Source organism: Chiloscyllium plagiosum, unplaced genomic scaffold (assembly GCF_037043375.1).
Source record: "Chiloscyllium plagiosum isolate Xiang-an unplaced genomic scaffold, Cpla_swu_hap1 HiC_scaffold_44, whole genome shotgun sequence".
Classification (NCBI taxonomy): Eukaryota; Metazoa; Chordata; class Chondrichthyes; order Orectolobiformes; family Hemiscylliidae; genus Chiloscyllium; species Chiloscyllium plagiosum.
Genome location: NW_028270182.1, coordinates 12,307,743 through 12,328,517, shown reverse-complemented (window position 1 = coordinate 12,328,517; position 20,775 = coordinate 12,307,743). Strand labels below are relative to the sequence as shown.

General features: G+C 52.7%; 1 protein-coding gene across 2 annotated transcripts in view; it reads right to left on the bottom strand.

The window, feature by feature from the left end:
- Positions 1-20,775, bottom strand: part of LOC122544399 (polyamine-transporting ATPase 13A3-like) — a 67,486-nt gene that overhangs the window by 29,424 nt on the left and 17,287 nt on the right. For both annotated transcript variants that reach the window (XM_087982907.1, XM_087982908.1), the window contains exons 7-16: positions 20,135-20,204; positions 18,538-18,672; positions 18,376-18,448; positions 18,056-18,187; positions 12,420-12,611; positions 12,150-12,307; positions 9,406-9,594; positions 8,164-8,225; positions 5,153-5,303; positions 437-553 (exon numbers count right to left, since the gene is read on the bottom strand). In XM_087982907.1, the coding sequence (XP_087839033.1) occupies positions 437-553; positions 5,153-5,303; positions 8,164-8,225; positions 9,406-9,594; positions 12,150-12,307; positions 12,420-12,611; positions 18,056-18,187; positions 18,376-18,448; positions 18,538-18,672; positions 20,135-20,204 (1,279 nt within the window). The remainder of the gene's footprint in view (positions 1-436; positions 554-5,152; positions 5,304-8,163; positions 8,226-9,405; positions 9,595-12,149; positions 12,308-12,419; positions 12,612-18,055; positions 18,188-18,375; positions 18,449-18,537; positions 18,673-20,134; positions 20,205-20,775) is intronic.

Genomic DNA, 20,775 nt, shown 5'->3' with positions numbered 1-20,775 from the left:
GGGTCACTGATGTGCTTCAGGGAAAGAATCTGCCGTCCTTACCCGGTCTGGCCTACATGTGAATCCAGACCCACAGCAATGTTGTTGACTCTTAACTGCCAGTGACACTGTCATCTTGTGAAGAATTAAAAGAAATCCCGCAACTCCACTCTGTGACTTTGAGCAGTTCCTTTGTTGCTTCCCTGTCTCTGGGCCAAAATCCCCAGACCCCACCTGCAGGTATCCCTACACCACACAGACTACAGTGGTTCACCGCCAACCTCTCCACGTCGATGAGGTATGAGCAAGACATGCAGATCTGGTCAGCGATGCCCAATTCCCATCAATGAAGCAAAGGTTAGCAGTTCTTGCAACACATTCCCATTCCCAAGCATGGCACTGCTCCACGTTCCGCGGGTCCTCTCACCACCCTCCCGGCCAGCCGGTCTCCACCTACCATGTCGGCATCCCCACAGCTGGGTGTCGCAGAGGTAGTCTGCCGTGGGGGATGTACAACAGTGGGCATGATCTGGTCGTGCAGGGCTGTCTCCTCAGCGGTGGGCTCCTCCAGGACCTACAAGCCAAGACAGGAAGGGTGACCACAGTTTAACAGAAAAGGGGTTCACCACTGGGTCTCTCAGCTTAAAGCACCCGAGGTGTTCTTAGCATCACGGTCAGAAATGAACTTTGACCCCAAGTCAGGTAAGGCTATTACTAGCGGTGTACCGCAAGGATCTTTTTTGCGCCCACTGCTGATAATCATTTTTATAAATGACCTGGATGAGGGCGTAGAAAGATGGGTCAGTAAATTTGCGGATGACGCTAAGGTCAGTGGAGCTGAGGGTAGTGCTGAAGGATGTTGCAGGTTAGAGAGGGACACAGATCAGCTGCAGAGCTGGGCTGAGAAGAGGCAATGGAGTTTAATGTGGAAAAGTTTGAGGTAATTCACTTTGCGAGGAACAACAGGAATAAAGAGTACTGGGCTAATGGTAAGATTCTTGGTGGTGTAGATGAGCAGAGATCTCTGGGTCCATGTACACAGATCCCTGAAAGTTGCCATCCAGAGGGATCGAGTTTTGGAGCCACGAGGTCATGCTGCAGCTGTACAAACTTCTGGTGCAGCCGCACTTGGACTATTGCGTACAGTTCTGGTTACACCATTATAGGAAGGATGTGGAAGCTTTGGAAAGGTTCAGAGGAGATTTAATAGGAGGTTGCCAGGTATGGAGGGAAGGTCTTACGAGAAAAGTTTGAGGGACTTGAGGCTGTTTTTGTCAGAGAGAAGGTTGAGAGGTGAATTAATTGAGACATGTAAGATAATCAGATGGTTAGATAGAGTGGACAGTGACAGCCTTTTTCCTCGGACAGTGATGGCTAGTACGAGGGGACATAGCTTTAAATTGAGGGGTGATAGAGATAGGATAGATTGGGGGGGGGGGGGGGGGGGGGTGTTTCATGGGCAACAGCTTGCTCTCCATACCACATCGCCGAGGCTTGTATCCTAACACCACCGCACCTGGAGAGGACCCTCCAGCTTCGCCTGCAGCGTCAACACAACACACAACGCCAGGGGCTGCTCCTGACGGGGGGAGGGATTTTTCGATCCCACTGGACAGCTATCGCCCACCTCAAGCTGGGCAGCCCCCACAGCCAGTAAGGTGCTGTCCCACCACAATCTGCTATCCTCATTCGGTGTACGGGGATTGGGAATTAACCGAACAGCAAACTGTAACCACTGCACCAACAACAAAAGAGGTCAGCTCTAAAACCGGCAAGTTGGAACATCCGGACAATGACGACCGGCCTTTCGGAAAACCTCCAGGACATCAGCGACTCTAGGAAACCAGCTGCCATAAATAACGAGCTCAAGAGAGTCAACGTGGAGATAGTCGCCCTCCAGGGAACAAGGCTGACAGGCAGGCTCACTGACAGAGAAGGACTACACGATTTACTGGCTGCAGAAGAGCTCTGACAAGCCCAGAGAGCACGGGGTCAGCTGAGCAGTGACAGCCTGATGAAAGCAGTAGAACCAGGCAGCAAGGGCCCAGAGCGACTCACAACTCTTCACCTCAACACCATCGCAGGCCTCGTCACCCTTGTCAGCAAGTATGCCCCGACAAGGTCCTCCACAAAAAGGACGAGTTCAACGACAATCTTGCAGCCCTCGTTAGCTGCGTCCTTAGGAAGGAGCAATTTGCTCTTCTGGGGTGCAGAACACTAACCGTGGCCCTCCTGCCTTGCGGCTTTTGGTGTTGGCAAAATGAGTGAGAATGGACAGCGACTCCTCGAGCTGTGCACTTACCACGACTTGTGCATCACTAACTCCTCCTTCCAGACAAAGCCTCAGCACAAGGTTTCCTGGAGACAGCCACGCTCACAGCACTGGCATCACCATCTGATCCTAATTAGGCGTGCTGCCATCAAACGTGTTCTTCATGCATGCACTTACCACAGTGCAGACCGTAACACACCTTAGTGGGTTGCAAGATCAGACTGCAGCCTAAAAGATTCCATTGCAATAAGCAACAGGGGAAACCTCACAATCAATGTCAGCAAGATGTCCCAGCCAGACCTTATACAACAGTGGCTTTCGAGAGAGAACTCAGCACCTCGCGACACGGAGACTCTGCGACAGATAAGTGGGAAACCTTGCGGGATACCATGCACCGCACATCCCTGGCTATCTTTAGGAAGACAACCTGTAAGACAAACGACTCGTTAGAGGTTAAGGCAACCGAGATGGCCTCTATTGTTGAAGCCAAGCGTGTCGCCCTAGCTGAGGACAAGCGGTCAGCTAACAGGAGGAACCTGCAGATTGTCAGCGCTGCCAGGAACAAGGTTCAGCAGGCGTTTCACTAATGAGTACTAGACACAGCTAAGCGAGGAAATTCAGACTGCCGCTATAACGGGAACATTAGGGGAATGTGCGAAGGCATCAAGGCGGCATTAGGACCAGCTCAGAGCGAGGCAGTCCCCCTCACATCCTCTACTGGGGAAGTAAACACATACAAAGGCCTGCGGATGGAGAGCTGGGTTGAACACTACACTGATCTTGACCCCAGAGAGTACACGGTGTCTGCTTCAGCGCTTGATGCCAGCACAAGCTAGACACAGAGCCATCAGGGGAAGAGATCAGCAAGACCACTGACAGCCTGGCCACAGGTAAGGGCCTGGGTAGTGATGGGATTCCTCCCGATCTGATCAAGTCCTGCAAAGCTCGCTTCCTGCTCCAATTGTATGAAGTCCTCTGTCAGTGCTGGCAAGGAGGAGCTGTACCGCAGGCCATGAGGGATGCCAAGTTCATTGCCCTTCACAAGAACAAGGATAAGAGAAACGACTGCAACAACTACAGAGGCGTCTCTCTCTCTCTCCTCAACATTGTCGGCAAAGCCTTTGCTCAGGTCATCTTGACTCGCCTGCAGAAACTGGCAGAATGGGTATACCCAGAGTCACAGTGTGGCTTCAGAGTTAAAAGGTCAACCATAGGCATGATCCACACCCTTCGCCAATGCCAGGAGAAGTGCAGAGAACAGAAAGTGCCCGTGTATGTCACTTTCATTGACCTCACCAAGGCGTTGGGCCTGGTCAGCAGAAACGGCCTGTCGAAGGTTCCCTTGAAGATTGGCTGCTCACTGAGACTGCTGAACATGATAGAATCCTTCCGCAGAAACGTTCCGCAGAATGGGACAGTGCAGTTCAACGGTGGCTCCTTCTGAGTCCTTTGACAGTGGCATTCGCAGCAGTGGCAAACAAGGCTGCGCCCTCACTCCCACACTCTTTGGGGTTTTTTTTTTTGCTGTGCTCCTGAAACGTGCCTTTGGCGCAGCAACGGAGGGGACTTACCTACGCACTCGATCATACAGCAGGCTCTTCAACCTGGCCCGCCTCAGAGCCAAGACAGAAGTACGTGCAGCACTCACCAGGGACATCGGCTGTTTGCCGACGATGCTGCAGTTGCAACACACACCTAGCAGGAACTCCAGTTACTGATAGATCGCCTCTTCCACGCTTGCAAGGATTTCGGGCTGACTATCTGTCTGAAGACAACGAGCGTCCTGGGACAGGATACACAGGCACCGCCGGTCATCACCATTGAGACAACTACTCATTGTCATCCATCAGTTAATGTACTTTGGTTCTACCATCACTGCCAAACTCTCCTTGACACCTAGATTGACAAGAGGATTGGGAAAGCAACCTCAACTCTTGCTTGCCTCATGACTAGAGTATGGACAAATTCCAAGCTGACAGTGAAGACAAAGATGCCAATCTACAATGGCTGCTTCATAAGCACACTGTTGTATGGCAGTGAAACATGGACTATTTATGCCAGACAGGAGAGAAGACTGAACACCTTCCACTTGAGGAGTATCCACCATATCCTGGCAAAACAGTGTCCAAAACAGTGGTCCAATCGCGCACTGGCCTTCCCAGCATGTACACTGCTTGGGCAGCGGAGACTACGCTGGCTGGCCCATGTCCACCGCATGGAAGATGGACGCATGCCAAAGGATATCCTCTATGGAGAGCTCAAATCCAGGAAGAGACCCACAGGGTGCCCCCACCTGAGCCACAAGGACGTCTACATGAGGGACATGAAGGCGCTTGATATTGTTACGGAGCGCTGGGAAAGACTTGCAGCTGACTGCATGAAGTGGAGAAGCACCCTGAACCAACACCTCAACACAGGGAGAAGGAAGCAGATAAGCTGCTCGAGCAGATCAGCGACCACATACTGATGTGATCTCTGCGGCCGGGATTGTCACTCCAGCATTGGTCTCTTCAGTCACAAGCGATGTTGCTTCAAGGAAGCAGAAAGCCGGAACAACGCTGATGCAACCCATGGTCAGTCATGACCGAGAAGGGCCCCGCAGGCCACTCAACTGCACTTTCCGTCGAGTGTTACTTTCTGGAGGGAGCTCTGCCCTGGAAGCGGTGACAGCAGCAGAGAGACGCAGAGGGTTTTCGGAAGGCAATTTCCGAGCTCAGGACACAAGCAGTAGAGTCGGAGAAATTATGAAGGGATTTGGAAACAAAGCACAGCAAAGGCTTGGCTGAACCAGGAGCCAGTGCGGGCCTTGGGAGCACAGGCACAGAGGGCAGTTGGACAGCTCAGATACGGATGGCAGTCTTGGACAATCTCAGGTTGCTGGTGGAGGAACGAGTCACTTACCCAGCCCGTCGCCTCAAACATCTTGCAGTCCAGTGGGTCCCCAGAAATCTTCCCCTCGATGTTAGTCAGTGAGTGGCAGGTTGCCATGGCAGCAATGAAGTGTGACCGAGAGAGACTCTGGCCGGAGACGTCGCGTTCCAGGGAGAGAAACCTGCAGAGGGGCATAGAACAGGACGGTTACTCACCATGGGCCAAGTCAGACAGTCTGCACAGAGGAGGAGACTAGCTCTGGGAGGGAAAACGGCTAGTGACGCAAGCCCAGCTCAGAACGGAGACGAGTTGGGTACCTGGCCTGTGCAATGCAACTTTCAAAATGAGGAGATAGAAAACTTTAAAGCTGGAAGCGTAAATTTTCAGGACACAGATATAACCCTGCCCTCACTGGGAGACTCTGCACGTTGGGTGTTACCTTCAGGAAGGAGCTCAGTTGTGGAGGTGGTGATGGCAGAAGTGGCCAGCAGCCCAGGGCGGTGACCTTGAGTGGGAGCAGGCAGCCCAACACAGTGACCTTGAATGGGAGCAGGCAGCCCAGGGCGGTGACCTTGAGTGGGAGCAGGCAGCCCAGGGCGGTGACCTTGAATGGGAGCAGGCAGCCCGACACAGTGACCTTGAATGGGAGCAGGCAGCCCAGGGCCGGTGACCTTGAGTGGGAGCAGGCAGCCCAGTGCAGTGACCTTGAATGGGAGCAGGCAGCCCGCGCAGTGACCTTGAGTGGGAGCAGGCAGCCCAGGGCAGTGACCTTGAGTGGGAGCAGGCAGCCCAGGGCGGTGATCTTGAGTGGGAGCAGGCAGCCCAGCGCAGTGACCTTGAATGGGAGCAGGCAGCCCGCGCAGTGACCTTGAGTGGGAGCAGGCAGCCCAGGGCAGTGACCTTGAGTGGGAGCAGGCAGCCCAGGGCGGTGATCTTGAGTGGGAGCAGGCAGCCCAGGGCGGTGACCTTGAGTGGGAGCAGGCAGCCCGACACAGTGACCTTGAATGGGAGCAGGCAGCCCGACACAGTGACCTTGAGTGGGAGCAGGCAGCCCAGGGCAGTGACCTTGAGTGGGAGCAGGCAGCCCAGGGCGGTGACCTTGAGTGGGAGCAGGCAGCCCAGGGCGGTGACCTTGAGTGGGAGTAGGCAGCCCAGGGCGGTGACCGTGAGTGGGAGCAGGCAGCCCAGGGCGGTGACCGTGAGTGGGAGCAGGCAGCCTGGCACAGTGACCTTGAGTGGGAGCAGGCAGCCCAGGGCGGTGACCTTGAGTGGGAACAGGCAGCCCGACACAGTGACCTTGAGTGGGAGCAGGCAGCCCAGGGCGGTGACCTTGAGTGGGAGCAGGCAGCCCAGGGCGGTGACCTTGAGTGGGAGCAGGCAGCCCGACGCAGTGACCTTGAGTGGGAGCAGGCAGCCCGGCGCAGTGACCTTGAGTGGGAGCAGGCAGCCCAGGGCGGTGACCTTGAGTGGGAGCAGGCAGCCCAGGGAGGTGACTAGGCCAGACCCCTGTGAGGAAGGCAGGCCCAGCAACAGCCAGGCCCTTATGATTTGTGGTTTTGAACCAATATTTCAATAACAAAGACTGTAATGTATAACTTTTTACAGGAAGACAGGTGCAGAATTACCTCCTTTTTAATTCCTTGGCACTCGCCAAATAGATTCTGCCCTTGACCACTCTCCCCCAATACCATCTCCCCTCCACCTTTCTTAGCTGGATCTTAACTTTTCTCAAAGAATCACCACTGAAGTGATGAGCTGAACACTCTGCTCTTGTGCTCCAAGATTTGATAACTCAACGCTTTCCAGTGCAATCGTTCACAAATTCACAGAAATAGGTTTCTCAATTTCCCTGGTGTAATCGGAGCTGACCTCCGCTGGGTTGATAGCCTAGTTCCATAACCACTATGCTACCATACAGATAAGTATGTATACATCGGTGCTGGGTCCATGTCTGGTTGTCATTTATATAAACGAGATGGATGAGAATACAGGAGGCAGGGGGAAGTACGTTTGCAGACTGGTGATATAGTGGACGGTGTAGAAGGTATCTAAGATTACAAAGAGATCTTGATCAATTGGGTCAATGGGCTGAGGAGTGGCAGATGGAGTTTAATTTGATAAATGCCAGGTTTTGCATTTTGGTAAAACAAACAAGTGCAAGATTTATACAATTAAATGTAGGGCTTTGGGTAATATTGCAGAACAGAGGGGTCTAGGGGTTTAGGTTCATAATTCTTTGAAGTTTGCCTCATATATGGTTAAGAAGGCATTTTGCACGCTTGCCTTCATTGCTCAGACCTTGGAGTACAGGAGTTGGGACGTCATGTTGAGGTTGTACAGGTTGTTGGTGAGGCCCCTTCTGGAGTAACTGTGTCCAGTTCTGCTCATCCTGGTGTAGGAAGGATATCATCAAACTGGAGAGGGTTCAGAAGAGATTGACCAGGACGCTGCCGGGAATGGAGGATTTGAGTTATGAGGAGAGACTGGATAGGCCGGAGTGTTGGAGGTTATGGGATGGTTTATAAAATCATGAGTAGAGATAAGGTGCCTTTTCCCTCGGGTAGGGGATTTCACGACTAAAGGAGCATATTTTTAAGGCGAGAGGAGAAAGATTTAAACAAGACATGGAAGGCAGCTTTTTTTTGTTGTTTTTAAACAAAGTGGTTTGCGTGTGGAATGAACTCCCAGGAGAAGTGGTGGATGCAGATATAGTTACAACGTTTAAAAGACATTCCGATAAGTTCAAGCACATGGAATGCGGGAGTCGTTTAGTTTGGATTACTGTTGGCATGGACTGGTTGGACCAAAGGGTCTGTTTCCGTGCTTTATGCCTCATACCCAAGATTGAGAGTCCAAGCGAACTGAGTAACCCACCCTGGTTACGTAACCATCTGCTGCTGTGATCACCGTGCCTGAGTTACTTGGAACCCAGTTAGAAACAGGAAGCAAGTAGATTATTATAATTCCAACTCTTGGCTCCCCTGACACACATGCACACCCCCACACACTAAGGTGTTTGGGCTAGACATTACTGGCCTCACCTTCCATCCTGAGCACGGAGAAAACCCCACATGTCCAGACCGTCCTCGGTCAGTGTCCCTGTCTGCAGAGGTTAAATAAATGAAGATAGTTAGAGAAGCTGGGGGGGGTGGTGGGAGAGGGAAAGGACTGTCATTGTCAGTAGGTATACATGGACACAATGAACCAGCTGGGAAAGACTGAACAGGGTGGGGCTCTCTTCTGTCATAGACATGACCAACTGATAGCAACTTCTGAAATTTTGGAGAAGATCGATAGGCTGAATGTAGAAAAGATGCTTGCATTATCAGAGAGACCAGTGATCGGAGCCAACGGTATCAGATAGACAGTCCCATTGGAATTCAGGAGAAACATCTCTACAGAGAGTGGTGAGAATGAGAAACTCAATCACACAGTGGTGGCCAAAGTCATAAATGTAGACACATTCAGGGAAGAAGCTGCATAAATGCACAAGGGAGAAAGGAACAAAAAGAGCAGTTAATGGAGTGAGATAGAAGTGGGAGGAGCTTATGCGGGACGTCAACAGCAGTACTTAGATGGACTGAATGGCCCAGTTCCCTGTTGGGAATTTGTCCCAATTCTAAAGTGCAAGTGGAGACTTGACCACCTGAGCACTACGATGAAGCGCTCGCCCTCTATCTATCGCAATGTTTAACTTTTACTTCATCGTTCAAAGGGGCTGATTCACACAAAGGTTGGGAATTTATGGATGTAGGATTGCTCGCTGAGCTGGAAGGTTCATTTTCAGACGTTTCGTCACCACACTAGGTAACATCTTCAGTGATCCTCCGGACAGAGCTTCTGATCATGAACCTTCCAGCTCAGCGAGCGAACCTACATCCAGAACCTCAACCCGAGCTACAAATTTTCTCAAACCTCGTTGGGAATTCATTTCAGAAACCTAATACATCGGGATATTACATTTGAGGGATGACACGCAGTGTCCTCAAGAGGAATGGGGCAATGTTGGGTCATTGGTTTTCAACAACACTGAGATAGCGCTCACCTTCAATCAACGCAGTTTGGCCACAATGCTGTACCTGACCAATGAGCAGAAGGAAAGCTTGAAGGGGGACAGTCAGGGCTGAGTCAGCGGGTCAGACCCTCAGAGAAAATGGGACGTGATGGGAGGAGACAGGTGGCGCTTTTAGGAATGTGCAGGGAGTGGACGGACACATTAAGGAGCAGCCCAACCTCCCTCCCACCTGCTCAGCGCCGCTGCCCCCCTCTCCAAGGGCACTGACCTTGTCGAAGCAGACCAGATTGAGCTGCCCACACACGTTGATGCGCTGCGGGCTGATAGAGTAGATGCCCTTCCTCTTGAGGCGATGCTGAGCGTAGACGATGCCAGCCGTCATGGCAGCGGGGAGGGCGGGCGGCACGGTGATTGTGATGATGTCCAGCGCCTCGATGACGATACGCTGAGCCACCTCCTGGGGTCAAGAGAGGGGAGAGGTCAGCAAAGGTCAGTCGCAAACACCTTCCCACAACCTCTTCTCCACCGCACCCCAGGCCAAACACAGTTAACACCAGGATAGGTCAGGGAGACATATACGCTACAGCTTAAAGAAATAATTTGCTTCTCCTAGGTATGCAAAGTAGGCCTTTCCAAAGTGGGGGATGGGGCCCTTCAGAATGCTGATGTGGAGCTCTGACCAAGTTAAAGCAGCCAAGCCACTAACAGATGCTCCCATAGTTCACCACTGCCCCATTTCCTGGACATTCCCTCACCAGTTGTCACACGTCTCTCCCACACCTCTGCTGTCTCCAGTCACACATCAGGGTCGAGATCATTTTCAAGCCTTGAAATGGAGGAACATTGGGGAAAAAGGTTTGGAACGTGCCACTGTACACTGGTAACACATAGGGTCACGTCATGGAAGACTGACCGGCAACGACAGGACAAAACTGGTTAAGGTGGGCCATCAGGACACCCATTTAACAAGCTGGCTTAAAACATCTGAACAGCCATTTTCATCAACCCAAGGCCCTTAAATAATATTTGCAGCTTGTTTACCTTCCTGTAGCCCTCAGATACTGAAAATATGCACCATACTGTTTAGCAACCACTCCAAAAGCACTTTTTACTTCCTTTCTGCTTTTATGGGATGTCGGCAGCACTGAAAGTCGTATATACTGCCCATCATTAACCACCCTTGAACCGAATGGCTTGCTGGGCATTTCGGAGGGTAGTAAAGAGCCAACCACATTGCTCTGGGTCTGGAAGATTTCCCTCCCTGAAGGTAGCTCAGTGGTTAGCACTGCTGCCTCAGCGCCAGGGACCTGGGCTTGATTCCAGCCTCAGGGTGACTAAGTGTGGAGTTTGCACATTCTCCCTGTGTCTGCGTGGGCTTCCTCCGAGTGCTCTGGTTTCCTCCCACAGATGTGCAGGTCAGGTGGATTGGCCATGAAGAAATGCAGGGTTGCAGGGATAGCCTGGGTGGAGGGGGGGGTGGGTGGATCTGGGTGGGATGCTCTTCAGAGGGTTGGTTGGACTCGATGGGCTGAATGGCCTTCTTCCGTACTCTAGGGATTCTATAACCCTAAGGCCATTGGTGAACCAATGAACTGATGCTACTTTTCAAGCTTTACTGTTTAATTACTTTCCAGATTTAATAACTGAATTTGACTTCCACCAGCTGTCACGGTGGGATTTGAACCCTTGTTTCTGGAACATTAGCCTCAGTCCATCCAGTACCATCACCCCCACGGTGACCTCTGAAATTTCACCCAAATGCACTAAAATGGTAAATGTCACAAATGTTTAATCTATCGCCTGGAATGTAACTGGTCTACTCTGAATTTCTACTAAACTGACAGGCAAGAGGGGCACAGAGGCTAATCCCAGCGCAATCAATATCCCAGCAGAAGCCAGGCCTGGGTGCCCCTCACCCCAACATTAAGACCTTGCCTCAAACCCACGGCAACACAGGAGCTGAGCCGACAAGTCAAAGAAATACAACGATAGGCTGCATGATGGCTCAGAGATTAGCACTGCTGCCTCACAGCACCAGGGACCTGGGTTCGATTCCCGCCTCAGCCGACTGTCCGTGTGGAGCTTGCACATTCCCCCCTGCGTCTGCGTGGGTTTCCTCCGGGTGCTCCGGTTTCCTCCCACAATCCAAAAATGTCGAGAGTGTGGTGCGGGAAAAGCACAGCAGGCTAGACCAGCTACACTCAGCTAGGTGACAGCAGAGAGGTTTTGTGAAAGGATTGTGTAGGAGACCAGGCCTCAGGCTGCAGACAGGTGGAGAAAGGTTGGCTTCATCATAGGATGGCAGTGGTGACATGATACAGAGCTATTTCAGTTCAGTAGCAGGGGTGGAAATCTGACCGAGAGGTTCAAACATGGAGTTCTGGAACTTGGCCTTGGGATATGACAGCACCTAGGAGAAAGTGAGGACTGCAGATGCTGGAGATCAGAGTTGAGAGTGTGGTGCTGGAAAAGCACAGCCAATCAGGCAGCACCCGGGGTTGGAGGGGGGGGCGGGGCTGAGAGATAAATCGGAGCAGGATGGGGCTGGGGGGGGTAAGGTAGCTGGGAATGTGATTGGTAGATGAAGGTGGGGGTGGAAGTGATAGGTTGGAGGGGAGAGTGGAACGGAAAGATGGGAAGGAAGATGGACAGGTAGGACTGGTCAAGGAGGTGGTGGTGCTGAGTTAAGGCTTGAGACTGGGATAAGTGGGGGGGTGGGGGGTGGAGAAATGAGGAAACTGGTGAAATCCACATTGATCCTGTGTGGTTGCAGAGTCCCAAGGTGGAAAATGAGGCTTCCAAAGATGTGCAGGTTGGGTGCATTAGTCAGGGGGTAAATATAGGGTAGTGGGCATGGATCTGGGTGGGTTACTCTTCAGAGGACTGGTGTGGACTTGTTGGGCTGAAGGGCCTGTTTCCACACTGTAGGCATTCTGTGACATCTACGATAACAACAAAGAAAGGAGAGTGGATTGCAAGGCCGCCGCTACCCAGGTCGCACTCCATACTCACCCCGTTCAGGGCACTGCTGACTATGCTGTAGACCATGCCGAGCCCAGCCACGCACACCAGGCAGAGCAGGAAGCGATACGCATCGCGGTACAGCTTGAAGTCGGTGGGCTTCGGGTAAAGGATCGAGCAAACCAGCTGCCCTTTCGAGGTGTAAAAGCCTGAGGAGAGATGGAGAGTGGGGAAAAAAACAAGGATTGAAAACTTCGAGATATGGTCAAGGCCAAGCCAGGCAGCTCAGACCCGACATCACCTTCATTCACCCCCACGTACCTGTACGGACAACGACAGCTTTCACCGGCTCACCCCTGTAAAACCGCGTCTGGATGACCGCCGTGCCGCAAAAGAGTGTGTGGCGCTTGTGGTTCTCTGGGCTGTACACCTCTTCCTCCTCTTCTTCCTGCGCTGTCCCATTGCACTGGGAAGGGACCGGGAGGTTGGTTTTCAGGATGGGCACACTTTCCCCTGTGGTGGGGCGGGGGAAGACAGAAAGCAAGACACGCCATTAAAAAGGCAATTCATGGTCCACAAGAGAGTCTTTCGAAGGTGATGATCAGTGATAATTGATCAAAGTCAAATGAGTTACAAAACAGGGGAGGAGGCTGGACAGCTCATGCTGCGTTCTTTTCATTCGTTCATGGATATGGGTTTCGTTGACCAGGCCAGCATTTATTATCCATCCCTAATTGCCCTCAAGGCGGTGGTGCTGGTAGCGCTGGAGCTGCCTCTTGCAAGTTCTCCAGTCTGAGGGGTGTAGGGGACATCCACAATGCTGTTAGGGAAGGGACTCCAGGATTTTGACCCAGCGACAGTGACGTATCGCCAAATCAGACTGGTGAGAGACTTGGAGGGGAATTTCCAAGAGGTTGGGCTCCCAATGCTGCCCTTGCCATTTTAAACGTTCGAGGTCTTGGAGGTGCAGTTAAGGCAGCCGTGGTGCATCTTATCGATGGTCCACATTGCTGCCGCTGAGCATCTGACATGGAGGGACACAGGATGCAATGCTAGATTGCATTGCCTTGAACGGTGCTGGACCTTACTATACAATTAGCCCACTCCCTTCTACTTGCCCTGCAGACCTGCAGCTATTCTCTCCTTCACATATTTATTCAACCTCACCTTTTGAAAGCTCCCATTGTATCCACTTCAAACATCCTCTCGAGTGGCGTAATCCAGACTGCAACACGCCACGTTTAAATGTTTCTCTTCACGTTCCTCACCTCCCCCGTGGGTTATTTTCATCTTCAATCTGTGCCCTTTGATTACTGTTCCCACTTGTCACTGGACTCAACTCACTCATCAGGGAGGAAGCGAGGGACTGCAGATGCTGGAGATCAGAGTCAAGATTAGAGTGGTGCTGGAAAAGCACAGCAGGTCAGGTAGCATCCGAGGGGCAGGAGAATCAATGATTCGGGCAAAAGTGCTTCATCAGGAATGAAGAAGGGCTTTTGTCCGAAACGTCGATTTTCCTGCTCCTCAGATGTTGCCTGACCTGCTGTGCTTTTCCAGCACCACTCTGATCTTGGCACTCACTCACCACCTAATCCATCAAAAACCTCTCACAATTTAGTACACAGCTATTAAACTGCCCCTCAAAAGCAGTTGGAGGTCTGCAAATCTGTCCCAAAGAGGGGCCGCCGTGACCTGAAATGTTAACGCTGAATCTTTCTCCACAGATGCTGCCTGTTCTGCTTTGTATATCTAATCTCCCTTCATTGCTCCAGGGAGAACAGGCCTCATTCATTAAACCAGTGAACCCCTCCAGCCTTCTGCAAGATATGTCCATTGTTCCCTATTTTGACAAACACCTCACCTTCCTCTGAACGTACAAACGTATGGATTTGGAGGTCACTCAGTCGCTCAAACGTGCTCCATCAGTTAATAAGCTTGAGGTTGATCTGATTATTTCACATTCTCGCCTATCCCCAACCAATCCCCTGCAATCTTTCACCTCCACCACCCCCCTTGCTTTTAACACATTTACATCCGTCTTTAAACATGGAGTCCAATAAATGCCTGCATTACTCCACAGGGGGTCTCTCCAGAACAGAACACCATCCTCACTTCTGTGTTCAATTCCCCTTTGTAATAAACAATAACCTCAGAGATGAGCCCATTCTGACTTTCACTATGGTTCTGGCAGGTTTAGTCAAGGTGCCCATTTGGCAGGGCAATGCCTCCTACTGATCGGACGACAGACTGGTATCTCTGTGGAGCATGGCAGTTTCTCGGCCCAGCATCCCGGTGAGAGAGAGTGGGTCCTGCCTGGGCATGCTCCGGAGGCAGCGGGAGGAGATCTGGGAGGTGGCAGCTTCAGCAGCAGCGATGGCATCGTGGACCAACGCAGGAAGAACGAGTGGGGAGGGTGGTCCCCTGGTATCTGCAGCAATGGGCAGGAACAGGCAGTCTTCCGGAGAGACCGGGCTAACAGGAGGACTCAAAGACTGCTGAACTTCTAACTTCATGTTTCTAGTTTTTAAAAAAATTCATTCATGGAATGAGGGCATCGTTGGCAAGGCAACATTTATTGCCAATCCCTAATTGCCCAGAGGGCAGTTAAGAGTCAACCACATTGTTGTGGGTCTGGAGTCACATGTAGGCCAGACCGGGTAAGGATGGCAGCTTCCTTCCCTGAAGGACATTAGTGAACTACATGGGTTTTTCCAACAATCGACAAGGGTTTCATGGTCATCATTAGACTCTTACTTCCAGTTTTCCTTTTTAATCGATACAAATTCCACCATCTGCCGTAGCAGGATTAACAATCCAGTGATACTACCATTAGGCCGTTGCCTCCCCTACTTTGTTTAAGAAACATGCTTATCTTCTTACTTTGTTCTTCTACTTATTGCCCCGTGCCCAACTTTCTAAAACTTTGTTTCGGTTTCTTTTCCTACTTTGTACGTACGTCCTTTGTCCCTACCCAAGATGGTGTTGTATGTGGCGACATTAGACACATTTCACTGTACTCCCGCACTTGAGTACACATGACAGTAAATCTAAACTAGCTACCAAGGAAGGGGGGTTTCACAGGGAACATTGCAATGGATGCTGTTGTAAGGACATGGCAATAGAGGGCCTGCGGCGGACAGCCCAGTGCACCCGCACGGTTTACCCCTCACCCGTTAACAACCTCCCTCAGCCCAGTGCACCCGCACGGTTCACTCCTCACCCGTTAACAACCTCCCTCAGCCCAGTGCACCCACATGGTTCACTCCTCACCCGTTAACAAGCTCCCTCAGCCCAGTGCACCCACATGGTTCACCCCTCACCCGTTAACAACCTCCCTCAGCCCAGTGCACCCACATGGTTCACTCCTCATCCGTTAACAAGCTCCCTCAGCCCAGTGCACCCGCACGGATCACCCCTCACCCGTTAACAAGCTCCCTCAGCCCAGTGCACCCACATGGTTCACCCCTCACCCGTTAACAACCTCCCTCAGCCCAGTGCACCCGCACGGTTCACTCCTCACCCGTTAACAAGCTCCCTCAGCCCAGTGCACCCACATGGTTCACCCCTCACCCGTTAACAACCTCCCTCAGCCCAGTGCACCCACATGGTTCACTCCTCATCCGTTAACAAGCTCCCTCAGCCCAGTGCACCCGCACGGATCACCCCTCACCCGTTAACAAGCTCCCTCAGCCCAGTGCACCCGCACGGATCACCCCTCACCCGTTAACAAGCTCCCTCAGCCCAGTGCACCCGCACGGATCACCCCTCACCCGTTAACAAGCTCCCTCAGCCCAGTGCACCCGCACGGATCACCCCTCACCCGTTAACAACCTCCCTCAGCCCAGTGCACCCGCACGGTTCACTCCTCACCCGTTAACAAGCTCCCTCAGCCCAGTGCACCCGCACGGATCACCCCTCACCCGTTAACAAGCTCCCTCAGCCCAGTGCACCCGCACGGATCACCCCTCACCCGTTAACAAGCTCCCTCAGCCCAGTGCACCCGCACGGTTCACTCCTCACCCGTTAACAAGCTCCCTCAGCCCAGTGCACCCGCACGGATCACCCCTCACCCGTTAACAACCTCCCTCAGCCCAGTGCACCCGCACGGTTCACTCCTCACCCATTAACAACCTCCCTCAGCCCAGTGCACCCGCACGGATCACCCCTCACCCGTTAACAAGCTCCCTCAGCCCAGTGCACCCGCACGGATCACCCCTCACCCGTTAACAAGCTCCCTCAGCCCAGTGCACCCGCACGCTTCACTCCTCACCCGTTAACAAGCTCCCTCAGCCCAGTGCACCCACATGGTTAACTCCTCACCCGTTAACAAGCTCCCTCAGCCCAGTGCACCCACACGGATCACCCCTCACCCGTTAACAAGCTCCCTCAGCCCAGTGCACCCGCACGGTTTACCCCTCACCCGTTAACAAGCTCCCTCAGCCCAGTGCACCCACACGGATCACCCCTCACCCGTTAACAAGCTCCCTCAGCCCAGTGCACCCGCACGGTTTACCCCTCACCCGTTAACAAGCTCCCTCAGCCCAGTGCACCCGCACGCTTCACTCCTCACCCGTTAACAAGCTCCCTCAGCCCAGTGCACCCACATGGTTAACTCCTCACCCGTTAACAAGCTCCCTCAGCCCAGTGCACCCACACGGATCACCCCTCACCCGTTAACAAGCTCCCTCAGCCCAGTGCACCCGCACGGATCACCCCTCACCCGTTAACAACCTCCCTCAGCCCAGTGCACCCACATGGTTCACCCCTCACCCGTTAACAAGCTCCCTCAGCCCAGTGCACCCGCACGGTTTACCCCTCACCCATTAACAACCTCCCTCAGCCCAGTGCACCCGCACGCTTCACCCCTCACCCGTTAACAAGCTCCCTCAGCCCAGTGCACCCCTCACCCGTTAACAAGCTCCCTCAGCCCAGTGCACCCGCACGGTTCACTCCTCACCCGTTAACAAGCTCCCTCAGCCCAGTGCACCCACACGGATCACCCCTCACCCGTTAACAAGCTCCCTCAGCCCAGTGCACCCGCACGGATCACCCCTCACCCATTAACAACCTCCCTCAGCCCAGTGCACCCGCACGGATCACCCCTCACCCGTTAACAACCTCCCTCAGCCCAGTGCACCCGCACGGTTTACCCCTCACCCGTTAACAACCTCCCTCAGCCCAGTGCACCCGCACGGTTCACTCCTCACCCGTTAACAAGCTCCCTCAGCCCAGTGCACCCGCACGGATCACCCCTCACCCGTTAACAAGCTCCCTCAGCCCAGTGCACCCACACGGATCACCCCTCACCCGTTAACAAGCTCCCTCAGCCCAGTGCACCCGCACGGTTCACTCCTCACCCGTTAACAAGCTCCCTCAGCCCAGTGCACCCACACGGATCACCCCTCACCCGTTAACAAGCTCCCTCAGCCCAGTGCACCCGCACGGATCACCCCTCACCCGTTAACAACCTCCCTCAGCCCAGTGCACCCGCACGGTTCACCCCTCACCCGTTAACAACCTCCCTCAGCCCAGTGCACCCGCACGGTTTACCCCTCACCCGTTAACAAGCTCCCTCAGCCCAGTGCACCCACACGGATCATCCCTCACCCGTTAACAAGCTCCCTCAGCCCAGTGCACCCGCACGGATCACCCCTCACCCGTTAACAAGCTCCCTCAGCCCAGTGCACCCGCACGGATCATCCCTCACCCGTTAACAAGCTCCCTCAGCCCAGTGCACCCGCACGGATCACCCCTCACCCGTTAACAAGCTCCCTCAGCCCAGTGCACCCGCACGGATCACCCCTCACCCGTTAACAAGCTCCCTCAGCCCAGTGCACCCGCACGGATCACCCCTCACCCGTTAACAAGCTCCCTCAGCCCAGTGCACCCGCACGGATCACCCCTCACCCGTTAACAAGCTCCCTCAGCCCAGTGCACCCGCACGGATCACCCCTCACCCGTTAACAAGCTCTCGTTGACCACACATGTTCCGCTGATCAGTACGGCGTCACACGGCATTATCATGCCATTGATTGGGATGAGGATGACATCTCCGGGTACTAGGTCGGTGGAGAAGATTTCCTCCGTTACTGTGAACATGAAAACACAAAGAGGAAATAAACAACCAAGAACAGAGGGGGAAGAAATCACGAACGCTTCACCTGCTGCCGGTCCTTCCAAGAGCAGGAATTAGACAGCAAGAGCGGTCACGAGGGAAGGTGACGGCTCGTTAAGAGGCAACGTGACGCGAAACCGTTTTGTAGAAGAGGCGACTCACTGTTGTTGCTGCGGTAAACCCTCACTCGGACCACGTTGTGGGCAGCCACCATGTCGTGGAGGAGGACGTATTGCTGGGGGGAATGAAACAAAGGAGACTGTTCAGAAGGTTTCTCACGGTGCCTGAGCTGGTTTTCTCAGCTATTCACAGGGAGCTCTTTACCTTTCTCACAGTGTATAGGGAGGTACAGATGGAGACGACAGACATGAAGACAATGGCAGACGCGTACAGGTAATAATCATCAATAGTCCAGAGAATCACACTGAAGACTTGGAAAATGTAGAATGGGTTCAACACCTACAGAAAATGAGAGAAGTACAAGATGGGTTACAGTCAGTGTCAGTTCCCTCTACCCTTCTAAATTGAAAGTAAAGCTTTCTCAACACAGTCCCCCAACAAACATTCCCCAGGTAGGGGCAGTACGGAGTTAGATACAGAATAAAGTTCCCTCTACACTGTTCTTCCCCCCCCCCCCCCCCGTCAAACACTCCCGGGACAGGGACAGCACGGGGTTAGATACAGAGTAAAACTTCCTCTACACTGACCCACATCAAACACTCCCAGGACAGGGACAGCACGGGGTTAGATACAGAGTAAAGCATCCTCTACCCTGCCCCCATCAAACACTCCCAGGACAGGGACAGCACGGGGTTAGATACAGAGGAAAGATCCCTCTACACTATTCCCCCATCAAAAACTCCCAGGACAGGGACAGCATGGGGTTAGATACAGAGGAAAGATCCCTCTACACTATTCCCCCATCAAACACTCCCAGGACAGGGACAGCACGGGGTTAGATACAGAGGAAAGCTCTTGCTACTCTTGTCCCCATCAAACACTGGTAAGACAGGGACAGCACAGGGGCACACACACTGTAAATCTGTCTACTTTTAAACTAAAAGTAGAACTTTCAATTTAAGCTTCTTTAAGCTTCAATAAAGCTCCCTCTACTCTTAAATTGAAAGTAAAGCTCTCGCAACTCATTTAAGCAGAAAGTGAATCTTCCGCGACACTGCCCTCATCAAACACACAGACGGTATTGAGAGAAATTGGATACAAATACTGAAAGGAAAATTGTTCACACACTCATTAATTACAGGGATGTCATTTCCCCGAGCCCAGAGTACCAGGCCCTGCTTTCATGGAATGTAGACTTTTATCGACCTCATCACATTGCTCCCTTCCCAAACCTGCTCTGCCCTCTCCCTTTGGCTCAGCAGAATGCAGCTGTCAGGAATCATAGAGTCCCTACAGTGTGAAGCAGGCCGTTCAGTCCATCGAGTCTATACCAACCCTCCCTGGAGCATCCCATCCAAATCCACTTCCCTACCTTATCCCTGTAACCCTGCATTTCGCATGGTTAACCTACCTAGCATACACATGCCTGCACACTGTGGGCAATTTCTCATGGCCAATCCACCCTAACCTGCACAGCTTTGGACTGTAAGGAAACCAAAATATTCGGAGGAAACCCACGCAGACACGGGGAGAATGTGCAAACTCCAGTCAGTCAGTCACACGAGGCTGGAATCAAACACGCCTTCCTGACGCTGTGAGGCAGCAGTGTTCACCACTGAGCGACCGTGCCACCCAAAGGTCAGATGGTGATGGAAGTTGCCCTGCCATCTCAGAGACCTGCATGCTGCAGCCGTGAGGAATGTGGCCTCCCGCTCACCCTCTCATTTCATTTTAACCAGTTCACAGGGCTCAGTAGAACCACTGGATAAAGGGTGCAAAGTTCTGCTACCAAACGCCTTACCTCCTTTATCAGGAGTCGAGGGATTGAAGGCACTTTCACATCAATCTGATTCTCACCATAGAAGAGCTTCCTGTGAAGACAGAACATTTGAGAAGCTGTGGACAAACCAGTGCCCTCACAGAAAAGAGCCCCACCAAACACATCAGTGAGAACAGTGCACACCACCTTGAGGTACCCCACCAGAGATAGATAGCTTGCTCCCCGCCATCCTTGCAAATTATTGTCCCATCTCCATCTCCTTTTCCAATCCAAAGTCCTTGAATGTGCTGTCATATGCATCTCCGCCCTCGAACCTCACCCCTCCAACCGCAACAAGGACAGAACCCCTCAGTCTTCACCTTCCACCCCATCTGGATACATCGCATCATCCTCCGCCATATCCACCTCCTACAAACAGACCTCCACCACCAGGGATATATTTCCCTCCCCACCCCTATCTGCATTCCGAAAAGACCGTTCTCCCAAGTGAGTCTCTTGTCAGGTCCATGCCTCCCCCACCAACCTACCCTCCCCTGCCACCGCAAACACTGCAAAATCTGCACGCACACCTCTCCTCTCACCGTCATTCAAATTCTCGAAAGAGCTTTCCACATCTGTCAGAGATTTACCTGCTCTTCCACACATATCATTTATTGTATCCA